At 50.7% G+C, this 18,290-nt stretch overlaps 1 protein-coding gene across 1 annotated transcript in view; it reads right to left on the bottom strand.

The window, feature by feature from the left end:
- Window positions 1-495: 495 nt before the first annotated feature.
- Btn1a1 (butyrophilin subfamily 1 member A1) overlaps window positions 496-18,290 on the bottom strand; it is a 65,890-nt gene continuing 48,095 nt past the window's right edge. The window contains 4 exon segments of the mRNA XM_048799898.1: window positions 496-2,198; window positions 2,907-2,933; window positions 3,016-3,036; window positions 3,544-3,693. Coding sequence (XP_048655855.1) covers window positions 1,525-2,198; window positions 2,907-2,933; window positions 3,016-3,036; window positions 3,544-3,693 — 872 coding nt within the window. The 3' untranslated portion in view covers window positions 496-1,524.

Below are 18,290 nucleotides of genomic sequence, written 5' to 3'. Positions count from 1 at the left end.
GGGTGAGTGACATTCAGATCAGAGCCTCTGTTCCTAGTCCTCCCTGGGGCAGGGAAGAAGGTGAGCATCTCCTGGAACCACCAGGGCTTCACACGTGGAGCCTCCCTGGGGCAACAGTTTCCACAGATCATCATGCTTTAAAAAAAATAATAATAATAATAACAAGGCACAAGCCATAAAAATTTCCCAAGCATTCTTCCTCTCTGGAAAATGCAGATTTACTTGGAGAGGTGGCTTCCCTCCTCAGCATCAGGGCCAGTTACCCTTATGGTAGTAGAAGTGGAGCCAGCACCCGAACAGGGACAGGAGGAGGAAGCACTGGGCACTGTGGCTTTTGTAGGCAGTTGGACCCTCAGGGAGCAGCCCCGCCCGCTGCTGTCCTGGGATCACATACAATGGCTCTGCTCTGGCCAGCTGCATCCCCACCCAGGTTTCTTTCCGGTTTGGTTTCACTCTCGGTAATTGTGATAAAGAAAGGTACATTCAGAGGCTGCCTTCAGCAATTACCCAGACTTCTTTATTAGACAAGGACCCTGGGCAACGCTCAGGCTGGGAGCTAGAGACAGATGGAAATGGGAGGCGGCACCTGGACACAACTGCAGGCCTTTGGCAAGACAAGCCACTCGCAGGAGCCTGCTCAGGGGACCAGGAGCAGGCGTGGTTATCCCAGCTGCACTGAGCACCGCGGTGCAGCCTTCAGGGCACCCCCAGGACAGGCAGCCTGTGGGAACTGGCACAGCTGGAAATGGGTGGTGACTGACGCTGACCAAAGGCGTGTGTGGGGCTTGGACACAGGTGAGGACTGACGGGGCACAAGGCTGAAAAGTGTCTATCATGTGGCGATGTCATGGAAGAAGGGTCTACATCAAAAAGAAGAGCACGGGAAACCTGTGCAGTCAACAGGGTGAGTCTGGTCTGACCCCAGGCAAGGGCCAATCAGGAGGGTGCCCAGAGAGGAGCAGGGCCAGAGGCTATGCACAGGCCTGAGTTTGGTCCACCAGTTCTCTCCTGTCACACCTTCTGTCCAACCCCTCACCCCTGCTCCTCTCAACTCCTCCCCTTCCTCCTTTCCCACAGCTCCACCCCCATAAAAGTAGGTCCTCTATCCTGTAGGGCGGAGCTTGAAAGGTGAGAAACAGACCTGCAAATCCAGGGGCAGGGACGGTATGGCCTCATTTCCTTCCACCATCATGTCCCCTCCAACCTTCTTTATGGATGTTAGCCTAAGATCTTTCTTTCCCGAACCCCCTGTGCTTTCTTCTTGCTTAAAACCCGTTCCTCTATTCTGGACGCCAAGTGTTTCTGCCACACCCCCGGGTGGACCTGTCCCTCCCTGAGCTGTCCTCCCCACGGGTTCTGGTCTCCAGCGATAGGAGAGCACTGGAGCAGCGTAGGAGTCAGCTCCTCACCCCCCAGTACTGGTGCCGAAACAGACCGGGAAGGCCCTGCTCCCTGCTCCCACCAAAGGGCTGCCAGGGTGGAGGAGGGACTGGAGCTCAGGAAGGTGGCTGAGCGGGTCATTCCTTAAGGTGCCCCTCGGCTGGGCTGGGAAGAGATGAGTTTAGAACGGAGAGTGTCTGTGTCCCCAGAGGCAGAGTCCTGCCCCACACGGGACAGTGGGATGTCCTTGGAAAGGTTCTGGGCTTCAGGGATGACTGTGACCCCCTCAGGCCCTTCAGACACTGGGCAGATGGTCAGGGGCTTTTTCCCGCAGGACCACAGGCAAAAGAAGGGCCTGAGGGGGCCAGAGAAGGAGATGCCAGGGAAGGTGTAGATGTGCGACCCGTCAGTCATGTTGTAGAAGGAGATGTCTCCCCATTCGTAGTCCAGGAAAATCCCAACCCGGCGAGGGGGGCCTGCTAATGGGAGAGGGGTCCGAAGAGGGGTGAGGGCCCAGTATCCATTCCCATAGAGCTCCACAGCCCAGAACCCGTTGTCAGGGGTCATGGGGTCAAACCCCTTCTTCATCACATTCTCCCTGCACACGCCGATGGCCCAGTCGGTCCTGTCCCCCACCTCCACCTCCCAGTAATGCTGCCCCTCGGTGAAGGCCTCTCGGCCCAGCACACACGGCCACGAGTCAAATCTCTCTGGATTCTCAGGCAGCTTCTGGCGTGAATCCTCCAGTCGAACAGATTTTGCGTCTTCGTACAGAAAAAGGTGAGGGTGGGCTGTGTCTGGATCCAGAGTCACATCAACTAGAGACAGAGAGTGTGACCGTCAGTGGCAGTCAGTCACAGGACCTGTCCTCCCTTCTCCAAAGAAACAGCAGTGGGATAACTTGGTGGTCTCCTGTGCAGGTCTGGAGACCTGTCTGGCCTCCCAGGTGCCTGCTCCCTCTGATCAGCAGCCACAGTATGGTTAAGAGCTGACTGTCCCCAAGGAGACACTGTAGGAAGGGACTGGCATCCTAGCCATCTTCCAGGGTTCTGCTAATGTTAGAGTCTGTAAATAAGTCAAAATAACACCTGGCATTTTGCCAGGGGAATGTTAGAGTTCGTAAACAAGTCTGGATGGTGCCTGGCAAATGCCAGAGGGAGTGGTTTGAGAAGTAACAAAAGCGAGCCATTAAGTGTGGAGATTCCTTATTGGTTGACTGATGTATCTAGTTTATGCTAATTAGATAAGCTCTGTGGAATGTATAAATACTGCTCCTGTCCTGCAATAAATGGCTCCCACTCCTGCTGTATCAACGTACACAAGTTCTTCGTCACCCCCCTGATTATTCTGCTGCAGCCGGACTGCGGCATGCTAGGGGCTCAAGGAAAGTGTCACGGCCATGTGCCATTGAGGTCCCCTTCCTAGCCTCCTCACTAAGTGAATGTTAATGTTAATGTTCTCAAGTCCACGTCTCACAGGACCCTGAATTCCTGGAGTGGGACCTGGAGAAGTCCTGAGTCACTGACCTGCATGCAATGCCGCCTTTTTCCAATCTGCAAAGAAAGAGAGACTATCAGCAACTGGTTTTGAACAAGAGCGAGAAAACTGGATGAAATAAGAAGAGGCAGAACTTACTGAGCTCTTCCAGGAGTTTCTCTGGAAAACAAACAAAAGCACCTCAGTGGCTTTTTATAGTGGACTTGAGGGAGGGGATGGGACTGGTACAGGGGACCCATAAAGAAGGAACTGTTTAACTTACAACCGACTACCTGACTACTGAAATACCACCGGCAACCCTACAACAGGGCTTTGTTCTGTTTTGTTTTCTGAGAAGTAATCAGGAAGTTCCTACAGGCTTGAGATCAGATCTTCCATGATAAGATCCTTACTGGGAAACTGAGTTAGAGGTGGGGTTGGGCAGAGGAAGGGTGGTAAGTAAATTCAGGTCTCAAATGCCAGTTGGAACGGTTTGACTCTGCCTGTGACCCAAACTTCTCTTCATTGTAGGTATCTATGACTTCAGAAGCCTTAACATTTCTTCTGACTTTGGGAATTCTAGAATCGAGGGTCTTCCTGTTGGAAGTCGTCCTAATGGGTGGGCGTGGACCCAACCTTCCTCTGAAGCACCCCTGGCGAGCAGCCCATTTAGGATCTAGGACTTGCCTGTAGAGCTGGGTTTGCTCCTCCTCTCTCTGGGTCTCTCCTGGTACAGTCTCCAGATGAAAAGCATGGATCCAGTGGTGAGCAGCCCTAAGACCACAAGGATGGCCGCCACAGACACCATCCAGGGAGTCAGCCTGGGGGAGATGGGAGCTGAAACAAAGTCCCCAGAGGAACATTGGCCGAAAGCAGAGCAGGTCCCACTCGTCTCCTGATGCCAGATGGAGGCGGAAGAGGAGACAGAGTGGGTCCCCTCTATCTCTGCCATGGCACAAACAACCCCTCCAACGCCTCTCTCAGCTTTTCAGGAAGTTTTGATCTTGGGCAAGAGAGAGCAGAGAAGGAGAAGAAGAACCGAGTCATTTGGGGTCAGGACATGTGGGCTAAAGGATTGTATGGACCAAGCTGTGTTATTATAGAATTCCTACTTCACTGTCAATGCAGAGGGGGAGTCAAGGGGATGCGGGAGGTAAATAAGGAAGGAGAAGGGTCACTTCTGTGTGTGACAGAGTGAGACTCATTGGCTGAAAAGTAAGAAAGCGTTCCTGCCTGGGGCAGAGCTGGCATCCAGGGACTAGTGGCAGGTTGTGCTTCTGAGGCCCCTGGAAGCCTTGAGGAGCCCTGGACGGGAGGGCAAGGGTGGAAAGGGTGAGACCAGAAAAGCAGTCTCCTTATTTACTCAAGGCGAGAATAAGGAAGGCCGCAGGCACGCAGCTTCTCCATCTCAAGTAGATCTTCTAAAATGGAAAGACTGAGACTACATGAAAGATAGGTAGAATTTGTGACTTCTGAATTTTTATTCTTCTGAAGAGGCTGGTGGGGCTCCTTCGAGTCAATGGGCAAACACTCAGGTGGGAAAGTGGGCAGCTCCACCAGGAAGTCACATCGGGGCAGGTGCCAGGTCAGGGAGCCCCGAGGCTGTGTCCACACAGGAGTCAGCACTGGTTTTACTCACCTGGAATGGAAATCCCTACTTCCTTCTCCTGGCCAAGAAGGAGGTTCCGGATGCAGCAGGACACACTGTCCATGGACCTGTCCCTGAGGGTCACTGAGGCTGCCACAGTGAACAGGCCTTCCTCGTCAGGACTCCTGGACTCTGACGTGGTCGGGAACTCCTCTCCCTTGGCAGATCTCCACTGCACCTGGGGCTCTGGATACCACCCCACGGAGGTGCACTCCAGCCGGACCTTGCCACTCTCCTGAACTTCCATGGTGATGTGAGGCTCGGAGCCCAGAGCTGAGGAGGGAGAAGCTGGCTTAATCTCTCAGTGGTGCCTTCTGCAGACTCACAATTCCAGTTTGAGAAAGAAAGAGGCCAAGTGGATTGGGAGTTCCTCTCCACATTTTACTACACCAGGAGACTGAGGTGTCAGTGAAAGGAATTTCATTCACCTTATCAGAGGAGGGTATCTTATTAGCATCTAGTTTTTGAAGTGTGAGCAGGAAGGAGCTCAATGGGCAGACCTGGGGGAGCTTTTCAGCCAGCAGGAACTGCCCCACAGGCAGCTTGGGCCTGGACTGGGAGCTCCAGATCTGCAAAAGAGCTCCTTGGTTAGCAGTATTACAAGAAGGGTCTGGGAAGAGAGAACTAGCACTGGAATATTTAAAGATGGATGAAAGTGGTGTTCTGCAGGAGAAAGGAGGCTCACAGTTGACTGTGGATCAAAGCTTAAGCTTCTTTACCCATGATGCTGATTCAGGAATTTTCTTAAATTGCTCCAACCTCACCTTTCCCCACAAAATTATGCCTTAACAAAAACCAACATAAAGCTGTTTTTCCTACCTCTCTAGATTAATTCTTAAAAAAAAAAAAATTCCACAGGGTACAGAAAAAAACAGAGCTCCAAAGAAGTAACTTGAAATCCATGTCCATGACTGTCTATATTCTGAATTTGTGTGTTTAGTAAGAATGTGTATTTTTGTCTTGAAAGGGACTACCACTAGTATCAGATCCTCACAGATATCTGACCCTTATAAAAGATAACAACAGTTTTATGGCATCAAATATGTGGGCTTTTATCACCATCCTTAAACTTTAAGATAGTCTTCCCTAAAAATGAAATGAGAGCTGGGTGTGGTGGCTCAAGCCTGTAATCCCATGGACTGGGGAGCCTGAGGCAGGAGGATTGCAAGTTCAAGGCCAGTCTCAACAAATAAAAATTTGAAAAGGGCTGGGGATGTGTTTAAGTGGCTTAGTGTCCCTAGTACAAAAAAAAAAAAAAAAANCCCTCCTGAGTATCAAAGTAATCGAACAAAAAAAAAAAAAAAAGAGTTATACATGATACATATGAGAATATATTTGTGTATTACGCATTTAGATTAGTTCAAGACATGGTCATAATATCTTACGAGGATATCCTAATTTTGCTCTTATAATTGACAAAGCAGTTTTTCATGTGTTGTCTAATTTCATTTCATTCTTGCAAAATCATGTGGAATAAATGCTTCCTCAGTTTTACAGTAAATCAGGAAGATTTCCTTGATGCAATCACCACTGGTGAGTGGAAAGTCAGACCTCAGTGCTTACTGTCCTCCAGAAAGCTAACCACTCTCCTTGGTATTTCACCCAGAATTTGGGCTTGAAGAAAAAAAAAGAAAGAAAGAAACTTCTGCAGATATATGAAGAGTGTTAGCAAAAGGCCATGCTCGAGGATCTTAGGAAACCAGTCCTTGGAGACTAATCCACAAAGCAGCCTCAAGTATATGGGATGCTCACTGCAGCCTTAGATAATGATGAAAAATAGACACATCTTCAAAATCTGATTCTGGGAGCTGGTCAAGTAATGACGGTGTCCTCATATGACAGAATGCTATGGCCATTACACCCTAGGTGCTTAGCCTGTCGCTGAGGGAGGGGGCAGCAGGCGGCTGAATACAGGGGAGGGCATTCCGCTTGCTGTCCCCTACAGCTCATGCCCCCCCCCCAGGCCTGCCGACCCCGCACCTGGAAGGAACCGCGTGGTTCCGAAGTAACCCGCTCCGCTCGTAGGGAAACAGGCTCACCACGGGGGACCCGGGCCGTCACCCCGCTGCCTCTCACCTGCCACTCGGAGGTGCACTATGGCCTCGTCGTAGNGTCCGTCGGAACCACCGCAGCTCCATGTGCTCGGCGCTCACGTTTGGGGAGAGGTGACAGGGCAGCTCGGCGTCTGCTCCCACCATGGCCAGGATGGGCTCCGGGGGCCCCATCACTTCAAAGTGAGCTGTCAAAGCGAGCCGAGTCAGAGCCATGAGACTGGGGGCGACGCAGCCCAGGCTGCTGTTGAAGGTCAGGGGCCCTGCAGCGCCCCCATGCCCTCGACAAGCTGAGCAGGTCCATCCAGCCCGCTGGACATGGCTTGGAGAACCAAATGGTGTCATGTACATGTACTGGGACGTTTCAACCCTGCAGGACACAGAGCGAGGAGCAGGGAGACCTACCTGAATCCAGCTTGGGCAGCTGCTGCAGGAGCACGAGGGCGAGCAGACACCCGGGGAGGCGGGATTCCCGGACCACTGCCATCGCTGACCTTTCTGCGGCTGCAGGGTGCTGATGCACTCATCCAGGAGCTTCGGCCTGGAGAAGAATGTTCAGGAAAAAACTGTGGGTGGGCAGACCCTGTGCTCCACAGCCCCCCACAAAGCAAGGCTGGAGAGGTCGCAGCTGAAGCCCACGGTGCCTCCTCTCGCCATCAGCACCTGCCTGCACACCTCCCTAAGCTTGGTCAAGCACCACAGGGACAACAGTCTGGGTCCTGTGGTCCCCAAACTCACCTCGTATTAAGAAGGGACTTGTGATTCATAGAGCCCTTCAATAAGTTGAGTATAAAGGAACAAATCTTGGAACCACTGCATTAAGAAGGAAAAGTCTTCTTCACAATACAACAATTTGCTATTTGCTTTTAGAAATGATGATACAGATAAAGCCATGGAGACAAAGGAAATGGAATGGAGAACAAAGAAAAAGATGGGAGGAGATGGAGCAAGAAAGGGGTGATTCTTGAGGTGCGGAAGGCCTACGGCCAGGGACAGAGGAAGGAGCAGGAGGGAGAGAACTGTGCCCTCCCGGGCTCACACCAGGGGACACCTACCAACCGGATGATCCTGGAGGACAAGGCACAGGGAACCACTGCTGCCAACTGAAGAAGCTGGTCATGGCCCCAGGTGCAAAAGTTAAAAGCCTTCGGGAGAAGGAAGGGGGCGGGCCCTCAGGAAGCCTGCTGCCAGCTGGCCTGCTGAATTTGCTTTGGAAAAAAAGGGATTCCAGAGAGCAGGGGAGCCATGGATCTGCCGCCTTTCCCTCAGAGAGCGGGATAGACATTGCTGAGTTGGACTCAATAAAGCGGGTGGAAGAAAAAGGAAGAGGGCCAAGGAAACATGAACAGAGACGTGAGACCTTCTCCAGCTAATCCTCCCCCTATGCCTAGTGGATTGTGTCCCCTGGCTGCTGGAGGCCTTCAGAGCACCTGAGATTAAGCAGGCCAAGGGTTTAGCACACTATCCGGGCTCAGCACAAGGCAAACTGCTACCCTGTTATTATTCTGTGAGTTGATAAGTGAAGGGCAGAGGCCAAGGTGCTTGGCAGCCCTCTCCTTCCTGGGTGCCCACTGAACCCACTGGGCTGGTGGCACAACCCTGGGAGCCAACCTTGACGGTAGGCAGAAAGGTGCCAGCTGGGGAGGGGTCACTCAGTCCCCAGCTCAAAGTCGCCTCCTGCCAAGGGTTCCCGGAAATGATTTATGAGGCCAGCAAGCCCTTATCTTGGGCTAAACCTATTAATGTTATGGAAACATTGAAAAATATAGAAAAATGTTTTTATAAAGTGAAAATCACCCTCAATCCACAAACTAAAGATAGCTTTATGTTGGTGTATTTCCTTCCAGTATTTATTGTGTCCTTATAGAGATGGTAAAAATAATCAAAAAGGTTTTCTGCACAGTTTGAAACATCATTAATAGTTGCATGATTGTCAAGATTGTTCTTTTTCTCCCATTAAAACAGTGTACTTTATACATAAGGCTTTGCTCACAGTGTTGTTAACTTCCTGATAAACCACCTGGTAAATTTCCAGAAATAGAGCCACTGGGTCACACAGTGTGGGTCTGTTGCCTAAAACCCTTCTAAAATGTGGAGCCATCATATCACACTTCAACAGAGTGTCCTTGCCTGATCCCTGCCAGCGTCAAGGGCAGTTATCCCAGAGTCCCAACATGGGGATGGGCAATTTTATCAGATCATTATTTTGTTATGCTATGCCTTCATATGTAGTGAGGCTGGTCATTTTTCATGTGTTAACTTACCATTAAATATTTCCCAGAAATGAGCTTTTCAGGCCAGTTGCCCACTATTTTAAAGACTGGTCTTGGTGCTGTTTCTTACCAATCTGTGTAAACTGTTGAGAAATTAAAGATTACAACTCTGTATTTTGTTTATGATAGAAGTCCTTCCCAGTTTCGTTGTTTGCCTTTTATTAGGGTTATGATTCAGACAAAAGGTGATTTCTTCAGTTTACCCACCACACTTCTAGGAGAATGAGGGTCCCAAACACAAATCTGTGTCACTTTTTGCTTGAAAATCCGGCACATATGAATGTCAATCAGAAAGGAAGTGCTCTTCTTATTCACATTTAGGGGAAATGGATATCATCATAAAATATTTGGGGTCTTTAAATCTGAATTCATGCATGTATTATCAATTTTGGTCAATTTATGTTTAAGAATAATTTGTATGCTGGGTGTGGTGGTGCACACCTGTAACCCTAGACAGTTGGAGGGATTATAGTCAGGAGGCTGAGGCAGGAGGATCACAAGTTTGATGCCAATCTCAGCAACTTAGCAAAGGCGTAAGCAACTGAGGAAGACCCTGTCTCAAAATAAAAATAAAAAGGTCTGGAGATGTGACTCAGTGGTTAAGTAGACCTTGGTTCAATTCTGGTACCAAAAAAAAAAAAAAAAGACCAAATCCAAAACAAAACAATAAAACTCTCTGTTTCCCTTGACCAGCAGAATCACAGTCCCTTGAGGGGCTCAGGATATAGCTCGTTGTAGAGTGCTTGCCTTATGCACAAGGCCCCAGTCCCCAGCATCACACACACACACACACACACACACACACACAACAAAAAAAAAAACCCAGCCTCTGGGACAGGATGCCCCTGTGTCTCTCCTTTGTTAGCACATCAATAAACCTTTTTCCTTTTTCTCAAAACCTTGTTCTCATTACTGAATTGGTGTCAGGGACAAGGACCAAGCTTTCTGTGACATTTCTGTACCCTGTGTTGGATTATGATTTTGTTGTCTCATACCATAGTGATGCATCACAACTTTAGTTCAGTTTTCCCAAGACTGTGCTTATGTGGCTGTAACTTTTTCCACATGTTTATCGGTGCACTCTACCTGCACATGTTCCTACAGGCACACAGTAGAGCAACGTGCTTTGGCCAATACCACTCCCCGGGGTTTCTCCTTGCCCTCCCCTCCCCCTGTCCCCTTGTCCCTTTGCTCTGCTGCTCTCCCTCCAATTTTCAGGAGACACCCTCCAACACCTTTCATTCCCTTTTCCCTCTCTATGTGGCTATAATTTACAAAGCCAAGGATCATGTACAACTGCATTTATTTTCATTTACTGCCTCTTGTGTTTTTTAGTGGGAGAGTGTGGGGGAATTAAATAGCTCATTTTTTCTTTATTTGTATTTATTCTCATCACAGATTTTTCTCAGCCCTCAAACAGCCTCCTAATACGCTCTCCATTGTCCAACATAAGATCATCATCAGTGCCCCTGTGGCAGCCACCCGTGAAGCTACTTGAGTGGTCTTTTAGTGGGTACCAAGCCATGGGGGACTTAGGTCCTTCCTTGGGAAGGATCCGGGCTTTCAGACTGCCCGAGGTGTGGCATCTCTGCCCTCGCCCTACTAGTGGGACAGCTCTCCTAGCTCCACAGTTTGGCATAACCCATTGGGAACTGAACAGCTCTTATTTGGCAAAGAACAGTCCATGAAAAACCTTTGATGTTCCCCAAAATAAATAAGGCAAGCGTGGGCTCCATCCCTCTCTCTGCAGTGGGAGCTGATCCCTCGGGTCAAAGAGCCCTCCCCGCTCACTGTTTGTTTCACTGTTTTGTCTTTTGGCTTTTGTTCTACAGCCAGCCTACTCCAGGAAGAGGATCCCCCAATTCCACCGCCTGCCTGATGGGGGACGTGGGCGGGACGTCCCTCCTCCCAGAGCAGCATTTGAGTCTTATTTCAATCAGATTCTGAGTTAGTGGTTCCAGGGACCTGGATGGTCCCTGCTGGACCACAGTCTGCCGCAGTTTTCCATTCCTCTTGTTTGTGCTGGGGACTGACCCCAGGGCTTGGGCACACCAAGCACTGGCTCTCCTGCTGAGCAACGCTCTAGCCCTCGGCAGCTTTCTGTCTTGCTCCTTATTCAGAAGCCTCAGGTGAAGAGGTGGCTGCAGGCTCTGCTCTGGGCGGGAGGCCTCTGAGCAGTGGCTCTGGCCCAGGGGCTTGTTTTGCATGGGGCCAAGTGGGGCCTAGAGGGAGGACTGGAGTGAATGGGCACCAGGTACACTAGGCATTTGTGGCCTGTGGTGAGCTTTGGGGTTTGAGGCTCTTTCTTGAGAGCAAATGCAATTGACATCATCATCATCATCATCATCATCAGATAGGATGTAATGACATTTTGACACTATGATACTGAAGTCCTCCCCCCACACACACACCAAGCCCATGCTAGATCACGCACTTGGCGGTCAGTGGACTGTGCATGTGGAAAGGTGGGTGGGAAGGTGAGGGTGGTGGAAGAGGGGCAGGTGGGGATGAGGAGAGGTCCAAGGCCCCTGGGCAGCAGGAGGCTGAGAGCTGAGTCATATTTCTGGAAACACTTTTGAAATGGAGAGTTCCTAGAGCACCAGGAGGGGAGGCGGGAGACTTAGGGGAGCATGAAGTGAGGTTGGTGAGCAAGGTGGAAACGGGGGCACTCTGGGAGGAAGAGGGCGGTGGCGACCACTCGGAGTTCTGCCCAGGATTTACCCACTGGGGCCCCTCAGCTACCTTCTGTCCCTGTTTGTCGACACTTTTCTCTCTTCCTGTGACTTGTGAAACCCATCCAAGCTGGGGTGCCTTCTCCCTCTGGAGGACAGGCTCCAGGTAATGAGGACAGGCAGGATCTGGGCATTTGAGAAGCAGCCTGCAAACTCCTTATGGGCCGACAGGACCCTGCCTCCTCCTCATCACAGCTGCCACTGCGTTTCCGTGGCCTGTCTGTCGTCGTTTGGCTTCCCCTAAAAGTAGGCCCTGAGACAAAGATTCGGGTGCAATTAATTGGGGGGAGGGTGATCACCCAGAACACTGTGAGGAACTGAAGGAATGGGTTGAGAAACTGCTGTGTCTCCATTTTTGAGAAATCAGCCTCTACCTCAGAGCAAAGCCTGTCCAAGGAAGGGCGTGGAAAAACCCACAGAGCACTCCTAGGCACATTCCCACCTGCTGAGTTGTTTATCTACAAATAACAGGAGAGATCTGCTGCCCCAGGTGTCCCTGACTCAGTCAGGCTAGGTGGGGACCCATAGCAACCCCCTAGCAGCCACCAATCAGCATGAGACAGGGAAATACCTGGGATGCCAGATGACCCTTCCAGTAGTTTATGGTGGTGGATAACATGTTGGGAAACCATGTAGTTCAGCAGTACTCCCCTCGTGGCCTAAACCAATCAGTTCAAAGGACTCCCCCTCTTGTACTAACCAATCACCCCTACCCAACTTGTTCCCGCCAGTGAAGGTGCTAATCAATGTTAAGAGTTGTTTGATTTTCCCACGGAGTGGAATGATTTGCTGTGTGATGTAGTGACGCATAGAGTATCCCCCCAAAACCTATAAAATCTCACTGAACAAAGGACGGGGACTCACTCCCTGGGACCACTGCTAGGGAATGGTTGTGAGTCCAGGCTCAAGCTTGCAATAAAGACTCTTTTGTGATTGCATCAGATTTGGCTCCTGGAGGTCTATTGGGGTCCCACGAATCTGGCATTATAGGGTCAGGGAAGAGCCCAGTAAAGGGCGTGGGCACACTTGGGCTAGTATCATGGGCTCCGTTTTGCTGGAGATCCCAAGTGACTGGGTGGGACTAGTAAACCCCCAAGTCAGAATTGTCATAGAGGGGGAAGAGAACTGAAATCTCGCCACTCACTGGGGACATTCTAGAGGTGCAGGGAGCCATCAGTGCATGGGAATGGCCTGCAGGGAAGGAGAGAGAGGAGACAGAGAGAGAGGAGGCTGAGGAATGTGAGAGTGAGAAGACACCTCCGTCTACAGAAATGGGACAAAGGCTGGGAACTGTAAAGTGTCTCAGCAGGACTCTCACTGGTCTCAGATACCAGCTCCAGGCCTGTTCCCTTGCTGTCCACCCAAACACATTCCCTCCCTCCAAATTATCAGCCACAGTATGCCCTCAGGCCACTTGAGGAAACAGAAATGTCTCTTCCAAGAGAACCGCTGTGTCCCCAGGAAGAGGTTGAAACAATTAGCATGGTCCCTTTTCTTTGGGTGCTCCTCAAGGTTGGAAAAGCTATCAAAGGCTTCTCACTTTCACGTGTCCTGGGGCTCAGAACCCTCGGGAGTGTGAAGAAGAGGTAGCCTTCGCACAACTGCAGAGGCTTCCTAAAATGCTTATTGCTTATGATAACTGGGAGAAGAGCTCAAACTTCCAATGAATGAAACTGAACTAATAATGGTTTGTGTTACGATGTGGGAAGGAAGATGGCTGTGTTCATAAAACATACAATGAAGCAACTGTTCCCTTCTGTGAATAGCTGATTGTCAAAAAAATAATCAAAAAATCATGAACATGCTTTTTGTTTCAGTTTTTTTTTCTTCTTTTTCTTAGAATGCTGCAGGAAGTTCCTTTTGGCTTCAGATTCTAAAAGATTTTGCTATACCTGGGAAATGGAAGTCCAGGGCCAACTTTGAGGCAGGTAGTGTGAGTGCCCGCAGGCTGGCAGTGGGGTTCTGACTGCTGCCCCACCAGGTGGGCTCTGGGAGTCCTGGGAGCTGCATGAATCCCACACCCTGTGGAGGGGTCCTCAGAACTGGACGCAGGAGTCTGACTCTGAGAGAACAGGGAAGAATTCATTATAAGAGGAAGGCTTGTAGCCGGTGATTCAGGGGATAGTTAAGGAAGCAAGGGCTTTGCTCTGCATGAATGCTGTCAAGAACTAGGGGGAATTCTAGGACTCGGTGTTCCAGTGCATTTTATTAGGAAGCAGGAGGAGCAGCTGGGCACAGCGTTGCCCTTTGTAATCCCGATACTCAGGAGGTGGAGGCAGGAGGATCCCGTGTTCAAGGTCAGCCTGGGCAACAGGTTTTTATTTGAGCCTTTCTCAGAATAAAAGGTGTGTGTGGATGGGGTAGCTCAGTGATAGAGCACCCAGGGTTCAACCCATAGTACAAGAAAAAAAAAAACAAGCAAAAACCCCCCATAATTAACAGAAAGATGTGGCCGGGGGGGGGGGAAGGGAGGGGAGAGGGAAAAACTGCAGGAAGCCAGAGGAGTAGCTGGTGGGGCCGCAGCTGCTCTGGCTGGCTGAGGGCCGGGGTGGTCACTGCAGCAGTTACAGGTGGTCTGTCCCCTCCGTCAGTCACAGAACAGTCTTTGTGCTTGGTGGTGTGTGAAGCCATGTAGGCGGAAAGTAGGGAACTCCAGTTCCACTGAGTGACTGGCCAGGGCTGCCTTCCCTTCTCCAGCACAGCCTGAGCTGCCTTTCAGACCCACAGGCGTGTGTGTGTGTGCTTCTGGGGACTGAGCCGGGGCCTCACATGTGTGAGCATGTGCTCCATCACCCAGCTCCACCACCAGCCCCTATTTATTCCCTTTATTGTCCCTTTCAATTCTGAAAGAGCTAAAATTACATTTCTAGACTATGGATTTTTAGGTTTAGATGATTTTTTTTATTGGAAGCCAGCATGAAGGGATTATAAAATCATTATAATCCAAGCACCTGCTGAAACAGGGTTCGTTTGATGCTTTGACTATATCCCTTGCGGCTTTGAATCTTACATGTTTTGTTTTCTTTTCCCCAACCTTCTTCTCCCTGATCTTCTCCTTCCTGATCTCTCCTCCCTAATTTGATTTTCTCTGAATCATCTCTATAAAAGCCCCCTGTTCCTGCTGATGGGCAGAATCACAGCCTTTGGGGCAAAGCAATAAACAGTCTTTTTCCTTTTTTTCTCCAAACTGTGTCCTTGATATTTGACTGGTTCTGGGGACAAGGACTGAGCTTTTGGCAACACTGCCTTAAGTTTAAATGTCCATGAGATCAGCTTCACAGGAGTTGATCAGCCCCTGCAGCTGAAGAGCTCCGTGGACAAGGGATTCCCTTAAGACTGGGTTTCAGGTAGACGGGAACACAGGAGATGGCCCTTCCTTGCATGTTCTGTCCCCCAGGCGCTGTCAGTTAGAGGTCAGAAGTCACATATGTGGGGGTCTTGTTTTCTGAGCGCTAACATGGATTAGTGGTCCAGGTTGGAAGCTCTGCGGATGGGAGGAGCCCTGGCCAGCAGTGTTACTAGAAGGCTTTGGGAAGGTGGACAGGTGGGTCTGAACGGATGATGTGATAGGTTGGACTGCTGGCCTCAGTCCCCCCAGCTCCCGGCACGGCACCCCGGTCCTCCATGGCCCTCCATGTGGTTTCACCAGGGCTGAGGCAGTTGCCCTCCCCGCCACACTGCACCTGGCCTTGCGGTTTGCCCTGCTGAAGGGCAGGTGGGTGGAGGTGAACAATGCCAGATCAGGAACCCCTTGAGAGATCTTGCCTGTCTCCACCCACCCTCCCTCTCGCACCTAAGCACTGCCCTGAAAGCTGTCTGGTCTAGGAAAGAGGACAAGGTGAAACAAGGGAAAGCCTGAATAAGCCCTCTAGACTCAGCCTGTTTCACTTGCACTTAGTTGACTTTGAAAGTCGCCAATTTTATTTTTAGCACCAGAGATTGAACCCAGGGGCTCTTAAACACTGAGCCACATCCCAGCCCTTTATTATTATTATCATTATTGTAATTTCTTTTGGCTGTAGATGGACATACTACCCTTATTTTTATGTGGTGCTTGAATCCGAATCCAGTGCCTCACATGTGAGAAACAAGTGCTCCACCACTGAGCTACGTACAATCCCAGCCCTTTTTATTTGAGACAGGGTCTCTCTAAGTTGCTTAAGGTCTCGCTAAGTTGCTCAGCTGGCCTCCAACTTGTGATCCTCCTGCGTCAGCCTCTTGAGCTGCTGGGATTGCAGCTTCTTGTTTCAGGATTCTCATGCTGTGCAATGGGCAGCACAGTCTGGTTCAGGAACAAATGGGGCAGAGCTGCCCGAGCAACGCAGATTGTCCTGCCAAGCCAGTCACCCGGCCACTGCAGAGAAGCCCCACTGAACCCATCCTGGCCAGCCACACTCCACCCAGGCGTGGTCTAAGTCAGGGGTTTGGGGTGATCTCTGAGAAGTCAGGAACAGCCACCTATATAGAAACCAGTACCTGGAAGTGAGGTTTCACCGCATTATCAGAACAAAATGGGTGGCCTTGGCTTGACAGGCCGGCGCTGAGGAAGTTGTTCCCAGAGCTAGGAATGGCAAGGGAGCGCCTGCAAGTCCTAGTGGCTCTGTGATACGGCTCTGGACCCTGTCACAGGGCAAACACACCAGGCCTTTCCTGAGAAGTCCTGAGTGCACCCATCTGACAACACTTGGGTTTCTGCCAGTGAAGTGACATCAGGTGAGGCCTCTAGGGAGCCTCAGCATCACCAGGAAGATGAAGAGATTAGAGGACAGCGGACAGGGGCCTGAGACCAGCAAAGTCCAGGAGCTTCTGGGTGGCCAAGCATGTGGAGGCTCCTGGGGGTGGCCGCAGAGAGCATGGAAGCTAAGTGACTCTTGTCTTTGACAAGAAGGAAGCTCTGAGATGTCCTGGGGCCTGGGGCACGGAGGCAGGAGACAGAGGGTGTCACTGAACTGACAGCTTGGGGCCAAACCGACACCGACTGTTTCACACTGACCTGAATCCTGTCACTGACCGCTGATACTGACCAGCCCAGAAGTAAATGCTGGCTTGTCCTGTCCCCACTTTCCCTCTTGAGGTCAGGGTGAGTGTGTTGAGGGACATGGTTGACATGGCGCAGACGGTACCGGCCATCCCTAACCCTCTGCCATGCTTCTTCACGGGTGGAACATCTGTCCCCACCTTTTGACTTTGGATTGGCCTGTGTGGCTTACTTTGGCCAGAGGCAGGTGGGTGGGAGTGACAGTGTGCTCATTATTGCTTTTAAAAGGCCTCAGAGTGTCGCCTTCCATCCTCTATTCTTCCAGGAGCATGAAAGCTGCGTGGGCAGAGGACAGCAGGGGCTCACAGATGTGAGCACTGCGATTTTTTTGGGGGTGGGGAGGGGGCCAGGGATTAAACCCAGGTGCTTAACCACAGTGCCACATCGCCGGCTTTTTTTATTTTGAGACAGGGTCTCACTAGGTTGCTAATGATAGACCCAGTCTGATTCCCTCTTAAAATTGGAGCCATCTCACCGCAGACATAAAAAGCTAATTTCAGCTTTACTATAAATTACTGCGAATGCTGAACTTGCTTGGAATGCCTGCCCGTGCCTTGAACTCACCCATGCCTGGCTTTCCCTGACCAGACAGCAGCCCTCTCTGAGGCTCTAATGACCTTCAAAAATTCTGATGTCGGGGCCAGCAAAAATATAAACTAGCCTTTGTATTTTGCTATCTGTAACCCCCCTTTGCGTAACTTTCTGGACTACAATGCTGGGCTGCAGGAAAGCTGCAGTGCTGTCTTGTTCCCGTGGTTTTTGTTGGGAGAGGCAGCCCGGCCCGTCGAAATGATTAGCTTGCTTTAATTTGACTTTAATTGGAATCAGTGGTCTTTTCTTTGCGTCCTGGTCTAACACTAAGGCTGGCTTTGAATTCTCAATCCTCTTGCCTCAGTCTCCCAAGATAGGGGTTTTGATCTACAATAATGAATGTGCTTTATAATATTTTTTCCAGCATATTGCAAAAAATGATTGAATCTCTTTAAATCTAAAACATTACTCTTTAGGTCAAAGTTTTAGCTGCCTGGCCCCCTCCCAGCCCCTCTGGCCCCTGAATGTGAACCTCACACTGCCTGGGTCTAACCTACAGCTCTCCAGACATAGGCTCCAGACGTGCCCCGGGGCCTGTAGAGCCTTATGTGCTACAGGAACAGGTCAGCTAGTCATGGCCTGTCCTCCTGGGAGGTTAGGGTACAGTATTTCCTCCTCTCAGTTCGAGGCCTGAGGGCCTTACTGTGTAGGCTGGACATCTTTGGCATTGGGCAGAAACGTGCCATCAGCCTCAGGCACCCCGTAGCTGTCACGGTGGGGCTTAACCACAGCCTCGCCTGGCCCAGCTCTGGTCTCCACTAGTAGACTCTCCTTCCCTGAGGAGGTGCTGTGGTTTTCTCACACCCAATATGTCCTATTTTCTTCACTCCAAGTCCACAGCATCCAATGCCAGCCGAAGCATCACCTGATGTTAAAGCAGTAAGTTTTCAACGTCACTTTCTCGTACTTGCCTCCTTGGCGGAGTCCTGTGGCAGCAATGGCTTCCCTGAGACTGGACACTGCCCTGTGGACACACACACCACTGCACCACTAAAGCAAGAGCTCCGGGAGGGGTGGTGGGCTGGGCCCTGGGCAGGTGTCCTGGAAGCAGCTGGGAGAGGGCCTTTCACGTGGAGAGGGAAGAGCTCACGGGGGTGGGGC

Source organism: Marmota marmota, unplaced genomic scaffold (assembly GCF_001458135.2).
Source record: "Marmota marmota marmota unplaced genomic scaffold, marMar, whole genome shotgun sequence".
NCBI lineage: Eukaryota > Metazoa > Chordata > Mammalia > Rodentia > Sciuridae > Marmota > Marmota marmota.
Note: the sequence above shows the minus strand (reverse complement) of the source record. Positions and strands in the feature narration are given on the sequence as shown.